Source organism: Nymphalis io, chromosome 17 (genome assembly GCF_905147045.1).
Source record: "Nymphalis io chromosome 17, ilAglIoxx1.1, whole genome shotgun sequence".
Lineage (NCBI taxonomy): Eukaryota > Metazoa > Arthropoda > Insecta > Lepidoptera > Nymphalidae > Nymphalis > Nymphalis io.
Window position 1 is genome coordinate 10,742,489 of NC_065904.1, and position 9,082 is coordinate 10,751,570.

General features: G+C 40.7%; 2 protein-coding genes across 2 annotated transcripts; both read left to right on the forward strand.

The window, feature by feature from the left end:
• The first annotated feature begins 4,858 nt into the window (after nt 1-4,858).
• Nucleotides 4,859-5,770, forward strand: LOC126774748 (uncharacterized). The gene has a single exon (XM_050496284.1). The coding sequence runs from the start codon at nt 4,859-4,861 to the stop codon at nt 5,768-5,770; it is 912 nt and encodes a 303-aa protein (XP_050352241.1).
• LOC126774749 (uncharacterized protein K02A2.6-like) lies at nt 5,622-8,663 on the forward strand. Its single transcript, XM_050496285.1, has 3 exons — nt 5,622-6,997; nt 7,544-8,480; nt 8,549-8,663. The coding sequence occupies exons 1-3, from the start codon at nt 5,908-5,910 to the stop codon at nt 8,661-8,663; spliced, it is 2,142 nt and encodes a 713-aa protein (XP_050352242.1). The 5' UTR covers nt 5,622-5,907.
• The last annotated feature ends 419 nt before the right edge of the window (nt 8,664-9,082 follow it).

Below are 9,082 nucleotides of genomic sequence, written 5' to 3' on the forward strand. Positions count from 1 at the left end.
AAGATGTTATGTCCGTAGTACCTGTAGTTACTGGCTCGCTGAGCCTTCTAACCGGAACACAATAATACTAACTACAGCTATTTGGCAGTAAAATATCTGAAGAATAGTGAGTGGAGTCAGAGGTACCATTGAGAAGCTTATCTCAACATGTTACTTCAAAACGACTTAGTCTAGATACATAGATCTGATGTTTTCGTTTATCAAAGAGTGCGAGATAAATTGTAAATACAAATAAATCACATGAAAATTTAGTTGTATTTAAAAAGCTTGAACACGCGATTTTCAGTTAAAATCCTCGTGTTCTATCCACTGATATGATTTTTTATAATAAAATTTAATTTGGTCGATTGGCGTGGTTGATAGATACTTGCCTTTCACGCCGAAGGTTGTGGGTTCGATTCCCATCCAGGAGAGATATTTGTGTGCATGAACATGTCTGCAAGCTCTGTTTAATTCGGGATCAGATGGCCGTGTGTGAATAATGTCCCAGGATACTATTATTAAAATTTAATTTATCATGAACATACATTTAATTTATACCATTAATAATTATATACCCAAATATAATTCTTTGCAGAAACTTTTTTGTATACATTTTCACTGCGTACTAGATCAGCGACTAGCTTATGTGATAGTAGCAAGAAGTGATTTCCTGTCCTGTATGACAAACTCGAAACAAACATCAGTAAACATTGACTATAATAATTATAACACTTAAAGGATATATGCCGCATAGAGAATAGAGTATCACCACGAGTATGTTACTTTTTCGCACCGTTTGTTTATAAATATTTTTAATAACAATCATAAATAACTACAAGAAAATTTTGTAATTTTCATTTTAATGTCACATCTAGTATACATATTTCAGTGTCCTTGTAAGCTATTGTAAGCAAGCGAAGTTTAACTTGGGTTTGGCTTAAGGGCCGCATTGTTAATGCTTTATTGGCTTAACGTTCCGACGTATATGTTGTTTAACGCTCAGCACAAACAAAACAATTCAAGCTTTTGAATATCTACTCGTCTGTAATTATAAAACATTTTAAGTTACAAAGACTTATATATGTAAACAATATTCATATTAGAGGTATTTTGGTGACTGCCTCGTTGGTCTAGTAGATATAAACTTTCAGACTTCGGACTGCTACTGAAAATTTCGTTCAAAAACTCAATAACTTCTTATCGAATTGACAGGGAATTTGAATCCAGTTTCTCTCGATCTGCAGCCTTATCATAGTCTCTAGACCATCGAGACAGTCAATGTCATGTTACGTTAAAAAGTGTTGATAATTAGTATTTAAATGTAACAAAAAGCAACAGTTTGTAAATGATTCACTGCTGGGAAAAGATTCTGAAGGGTCGTAGGTGCTCTAAAAAAGATGGCTTAGAGCTTATTCTATCTTCATTATAGAAAAGGATCCACTATTTCAATAACAAAGAAAATATTTAGTAGGAAGTATGATATTGTATGTAAGTGAGGTAGAAAGAGATTGACAAAAATTCTTTAAATTTTAAAAGGAAATAGTTCTCAAGTGAAATAAGATACATGCAGGTTTCACCACGAAATTATTCCTTCACTGCCGAGCACGAATTAAGCACATAAAATTAAGTAATGCTTTCCTGGGTTTGAACCTGCGATCGCCGTTTAAAATTTACGCATACACATTACCACCTCGGCATTATTCTAAAGTTTATTTTTTTTAATAAAGAAGTCATGTATGTATTATCATTGATTGCCACAGACTAAACAAACGGCCGGTTTACAAATAAAATAAGTTAAAAGCCAGTGTTTTCAACAGTAAACAGTTTCAATAAATCAGTTGCGACGATGTTTGGCGCTGAATTTCAAACGATCGCTTTGGTCAAACGCAACGTGAGTCGAATACAGTAAATACTTAAATGGATACACTACACTGAGTGAACAAAACAAACTACCTCTAGAATTTGTATCTATGTATGTTCAGGCTTGTCTGAGTTCTGAATGTCCTTCGATTTGTTGGCTTTCTTAGAATAGGTGATCTTCCTTAAGTTACATAACAAGCTTTGTTTATATGAAACGGTAATTGAAGATAATATGAGTAACTTTAGACAGTACATACATTTAATTAAAAGTAAATATACCTTTAGTTATAAATGTAATCTAAAGTAATTGAATAAAACTTTTAGGGCTTTGTGCAAGCCGGTCTGGGTAGGTACGACCTATTCATCACCAAACAGCAGAAATTAGTATTGTTGTGTTCCGGTTTGAAGGGTTTTTAAGCCAGTGTAACTACAGGCACAGGGCAGGTAACACTTTAGTTCCCAAGGCTGGTGGCGATATATGAAGATTGCAAATTAAGCGTTAAAATATTTTTTATAGTTAGATTGTTAAAAATAATTAATAATATATTTTTCAAGAAAATTTTATCGTTAATTTTAAACTACTATTTCCTGTAAGTAAATTCATTTAAAATCCCTTTCATTATAGTTTTATAACCTATAGCTTTGCCACCATTACCGGTTAAACACTCCCATTTCACGCAGTTATCGTCTTTATTGCTGCTCACATTGGGTATAAAATTCTGTAATATTTTAATTTAAGTGTTGAAACTCGATTCCGTAGTCCGTACGCGCTTTGCCTGTCTCCGGACGGCTTCATAAAATATTTTACGAGAGCAATAAAACTAAATACTACCTTACATAATGTACTACATTATATAGCGAAATGTCGCTTAAGCGAAAGGTTTGTGGAATGTTACGCTTTAATATAAGGTTCAGAATTTATGTTAAGTAACTTGACAGACTAGTTTTTTATTAGAAAATAATATAAAAGGGTTATAAGTACGCATTTAAGTATTCTAACAAAAGACCATAATTTTTGGATTTATGAATCTTTGAAGGCAAACATATATAGTGGCTCCACTATTTATTTTGTCGCAAATAAAGTATATTTTATACAAAAATACACAGTGTATTGTTTATATAAACTGTATGCTTAGTTTGCACAACCTCTGCTCGGTTAACTCGTGGTAGGACCACGAGTACAACTCCTACCATGACACAAACAACAAAACGCTACTCGCCAAAGTAGGTAGTCGATAGTACCGACTTTCACGCAGTTTTATTATGATCAAAATAAATACATTTTAGTGTTCTGTTACTCAATTTTTCATCGCTCATCCTCATTTTTTGATAAATTTACTTAATGTACAAACACTTCTTATACTGCTTTATTATATGTATATATAGTTCAATCCACAATAACGCGCCCTACTCTTACTTCCAATCGCTAGAGTGCAAGTGTGCAATATAATCTGTAACAGTTGGGCACGTCTTCGTGGATTGAATTAACTATGGATTGAATAATTTAGACGACGATGAGATACTAAATCGCTTTGACAATTGTTGAATGCAATTTATCTAGCTTCCCGTTTTCCTACCACAGTGTAGTAATGCTATTGGAATAATAGATAGATTTTAAATAACGGGCTCTTTCATTAACAATGACCGGGCACTTATTCATTGTTGTTACGTATTTCTCTTACGTATATCTATCTTATCTATCTAAATATAATGAAAGCTTAAGAAAATTGAATCTGTATATTGTCGAAATCAAATCAAGTCAAAATGCTAAGAGCATAGCAAGTAGTTTTTAATCTTGATTTTATAAGATTGAAATAAGCTGAAAGTTACCACTTGATGGTATTACTTGACAATGTAAAGAACATTTAATATTTCTTACATTGCTAATGTCTACGAGCGGTAGTGGTTTCCCTTACCATATGCCGGTCCGTAGACCTATTACATAAAAAAATGCCACCAGATCGAAACGTAGATTCTACCAGCAAGAAGAACAGCAGTTACTTTTCTTCTAATAAAGTTAATAAAGTATGTTACTTTAATTAGTTTTTTGTTTAAAAATATCAAGGTGTTTAAATGTGTAATGATTTGACAGTCTTTCTGTTGTTTCATTGCATTTGCATTGCGATTTGACATATCATGCAATTAAATGGTTTTACTTTGAATCAAGTGAAATAAAACTACGTATACTATGTAAATCTGTATAGTAATATATAATAGTACTACATAATATTTAGTATATTAGTAGAACCGAAAGAACAATCTCAGAATTCGACGTCGAAATCGATTTTGAAATATTAGAAGTTACTTGACATTAGTTACAATACTGATTTGTAAAAGTCTGTTATTAATCCCAGCAGTGAGAGCCTATGGCCTCCTCTCCTGCAATCTTCGGTTAATATTCATGTGTTCTAATACAATAATTATATCGTTATAGGAGCCGAGCCGTATAAGGTGTTGAATTTGATCTTTACATAATAGTTTTAACACGCGTGTACTATCATAAATACGATCATGCATCTATAACCTTAAGGTTGTGGCGAGTGCACAATGCGTCTAAACGCAGCACAAACATCACCTGATCAACTACGTCATGGATCAGGTGATGTTGCAGTGGTCTGATGTATGTCGTCACACGTATGGATACGCCCCTTTGGCAATATGGTCGCATGCGCATCTATTGTCCTCGCAGCGACGTCACACGCTTGACCACACCCCCAGCAAGATGGCCGCATGCATCGCTTTTGTTTTCGCCTAGGAGGAGGTCCCAAAAGTGGCAAGCACGCGTGGTGGTCATCGTGAGAGGGGAATGCCTATATAAGCGCTGTTGTTGTTGTTTATTTTTAATAAATTAATTATTTCAACTATTTTTACTGTGCGCTCTAATGTAAACATTGTTGACTTGTCACAATAAATAATTCTTAAAGTCTGCCGGAGTTTTTAATTGGTGGATAAGCTGCGATCCTCTTCACTGGTGACCCCGACGTTTGAAGAACGAAGAAGAAGAAGACCTTTCAAGATGTCAATGCCGGACGCTCCATTATCACGTGACGCCACAGCTGTTACCGCCCTTCCGGCCACTGGAGAAACGATGCGAGTTGGAGTGAGAGTACCTGTATTCAACCCAGATGATCCAGAATTATGGTTTGCACAGCTCGAAGGCCAATTCACCCTGTCCGGCATCCGAGAAGACTCCACGAAGTTCTATTACGTACTAGCGCAACTAGAACCACAGCACACGGCGGAAATAAGGGACCTGGTCGTAGCTCCACCTTCCACCGGCAGGTACGACAAAATAAAAGCCGAATTAATACGGAGGCTGTCAGCTTCACAAGAGCGTAAAATAAAACAACTGCTAATGCACGAGGAACTCGGTGATAGAAAGCCCACACAATTTTTACGGCATCTACAACACCTAGCTGGGCCAACTGTTCCAACCGATTTTATCCGTACCATCTGGTCAAGTCGACTCCCAACGCATTTGCAGACGTGTATAGCAGCGCAGCATACGAAGATGAGCCTTGAAGACATGGCAGAGCTTGCCGACCGTATCAACGAAATCGTTCCAGCAACATTGCAAGTGTCCGAGCAAGTAGCCGTGCCAGTAGCCGGTCGAGTAGCCGGGCAAGTAGCCAGTGCATCTAGTTCCACTCTAGGAGTACCAAGTACTAGTTTCGAAAGCCTGAATCAGACCGTAGCTGAGCTGAGCAAGCAGATGGAGATACTTAGCATGCAACTTAACCGAAGACAGCCACGATCCCGCTCACGATTTGCCATAGACAGATCGCGACGACATTCCCGCGCACGTTCCCGCTCACAAACAAATAACTACCCGTACTGTTGGTACCATTATAGATTCGGCGAGCGCGCACGCAAATGTATTCAACCGTGTAGCTACAAGAAGATGGGAAACTCTCAAGGCAGCCAGTAGTGGCGGTAGACGACTGCCTTACAATTTCGGGCCGCCTGTTCATCACGGATCGCAAGACCAAAGTGCAATATTTAGTTGACACCGGTTCAGACCTCTGTGTCTTTCCAAGATCCGCTGTTCGGGAACCTAGAAACAAAATGGGATACGAATTGTTCGCTGCAAATGGGACTATCATTTACACATATGGCTTCCTCCCCTTAACGCTGGATCTAGGACTTAGGCGCGCTTTCACGTGGCGTTTCGTCGTAGCAGACGTCTCAAAGCCCATCATCGGCGTCGACTTTTTAAGTTACTACAACCTGCTAGTCGACTGTCGCAACCAGCGCCTCGTTGACGGTGTTACCACACTTGCTGTTGCACTCCCGAAACAACGTTCTACGGAAACAATTTCCTCAGTCCGTACGACTTTAGAGGATACATCTTATCATCGCCTGCTTAGAGAATTCCCAGAAATCACTCGTCCTGCTGGAAAGCCGTACATCACCAAACACTCTACGGTGCACCATATCCGTACCACCGATGGACCACCGGTATCTAGCCGCCCGCGACGGTTAGACCCGGAAAGACTAAAAATTGCTAAGCAAGAGTTCGATGAGATGTTACAGAGTGGCACAGCAAGAAGATCTGACAGCCCATGGTCATCACCGTTACATTTAACTAAGAAGAAAAACGACGGGTGGCGACCGTGCGGCGATTACAGAGCCCTAAACGCCCGTACAATTCCCGATAAGTACCCTATCAGGCACTTGCATGATTTTACGTGCCAGTTGACAGGCAGTACGGTCTTTTCAACCATAGACCTGGTTAAAGCTTATCATCAGATACCAGTATACGAAGACGACATTCCGAAAACCGCTATCGCCACTCCTTTCGGGCTTTACGAATTCCCGTTCATGACGTTCGGTCTTCGTAACGCCGCACAGACCTTTCAAAGATTCATGGACGAGGTACTGCGGGGCTTAGATTTTTGTTATGGGTACCTGGATGACATTCTAGTCTTCAGCAGCAGCAGTACCCTTCATCAAGAGCATCTCAAGTTGTTGTTCCAAAGACTAGCAGAATATGGAGTTCTAATAAATACCAACAAATGTACTTTCGGCAAAACGCAAGTCCAGTTCCTGGGCCACAACGTGTCAGCAGCAGGAATACAGCCGTTAGAATCGAAGGTTGAAGCCATTCAGAACTTCCCGGTACCCAAGACGCTAAAAGAATTACGAAGATTTTTAGGTATGATCAATTTTTATCGCCGTTTTATACCTAATGCTGCAAAAGTTCAGGCACCGCTCAACCAACTCCTCGTTGGGCATAAAACGAAGGGATCGCAGCCTATTAACATGACGCCTGCCCTATTAGAGTCTTTCGAACTGTCTAAAAAGCAACTTTCAGAAGCTACGCTTTTGGTCCACCCAGATCCTCAAGCAGAACTGTCCATACAGACGGACGCTTCAGATACAGCAATAGGTGCTGTGCTGCAACAGTTCAAGAACAATGAATGGCAACCCTTAGCATTCTTTTCGAGGAAGCTAAGTCCATCACAGAAAAAGTACAGCCCATATGACCGAGAGTTATTGGCAGTGTATGACGCAATTAAACATTTCAGATTTATGGTGGAAGCTCGGACATTTTGTATCATCACGGACCATAAACCACTTACGTTTGTCTTTGCTAATCACCGAGAGAACAGTTCGCCACGCCAGTTTCGCTACTTGGACTTTATAAGCCAATTCACCACAGACTTCAGATATGTAGCTGGTAAAGACAATATTGTTGCAGATGCCCTTTCGCGTATCGAGGCAGTTTCTATACCCTTAGATTACCACTCCCTGGTCAAAGCACAAGAGGCGGACAGCGAGCTACAGGACCTGCTGAAAAATGGGTCTGCGCTTAGGTTGAAGAAAATACGATTAGAGTCAGAGCCAGCTCTTCTGGTATACTGCGATGTCTCTCAAAGTAATCCTCGACCATTCATCACACCTTCATATCGCAAGCAGGTATTCGATTCGCTCCACAATTTAAGCCATCCAGGAGCCAAGCCTACGGTCAAGTTAGTTACAGAGCGCTACATTTGGCCTGGTATCCGCAAAGACTGTCGACAATGGGTAAAGGAGTGTCAACAATGTCAGAAAAGCAAAGTGACCAGACACACTCAAGCTCCGCTACAAGCCTTCGAAAGCCCTTCCGCACGTTTTCGACACATCCACTTGGATTTGATAGGTCCTTTACCTTTATGTTTAGGTTACAGGTACTGCCTAACCATCGTGGACCGCTACACAAGGTGGCCAGAAGTCTACCCACTACAGGACATCACCGCCGAAAGCTGCATTGCTGCCCTTTCCAGTGGTTGGATATCACGGTTCGGCTGCCCCGAACACATCACCACTGACCGTGGTCGGCAGTTTGAGTCGGGCGCTTTCAAAGAACTGGTCAAGCTCATCGGTGCCAACCATCATACCACAACGGCATATTATCCGACAGCTAATGGTATGGTAGAAAGACTACACCGTCAATTAAAAGCCGCAATTGCCTGTCATTCTACTCCGAACTGGGTAGAAGTGTTACCTTGGGTATTACTAGGTATACGCAGTGCATACAAGGATGACATTAAAGCTTCAACTGCCGAACTTGTCTACGGGGAACCACTGCGGTTACCTGGACAGTTCTTCTCATCAGCACCCCCAACCATCGAGGACATCACCGAATTCATTGGTAGGTAGTTCTAATCAAACTTTTTACATACCAAAAGACCTTATGCTTACCTCGCACGTATTTATCCGGCAGGGTCCCCATCGGAAACCCCTTCAAGCACCTTATTCAGGTCCATACAGGGTGCTGCGACGCGAGGAGAAAACCTTTGACATCGACGTACAAGGCAAAACGCAGCGAATCAGCATAGACAGACTGAAACCAGCTTACATACTCGCTGAGGACCAGACAGACCAGAATATCAAAGTTCAGGAGAAGTCTGATGCCATCCCTGCCAGTAAAACCAGGAGTGGTAGAGTGGTCAGATTCCCAAACTACTCTCGCCCGTAGTCACGGTCTCGGCAGGGGAGTAGTGTGGCGAGTGCACAATGCGTCTAAACGCAGCACAAACATCACCTGATCAACTACGTCATGGATCAGGTGATGTTGCAGTGGTCTGATGTATGTCGTCACACGTATGGATACGCCCCTTTGGCAATATGGTCGCATGCGCATCTATTGTCCTCGCAGCGACGTCACACGCTTGACCACACCCCCAGCAAGATGGCCGCATGCATCGCTTTTGTTTTCGCCTAGGAGGAGGTCCCAAAAGTGGCAAGCACGCGTGGT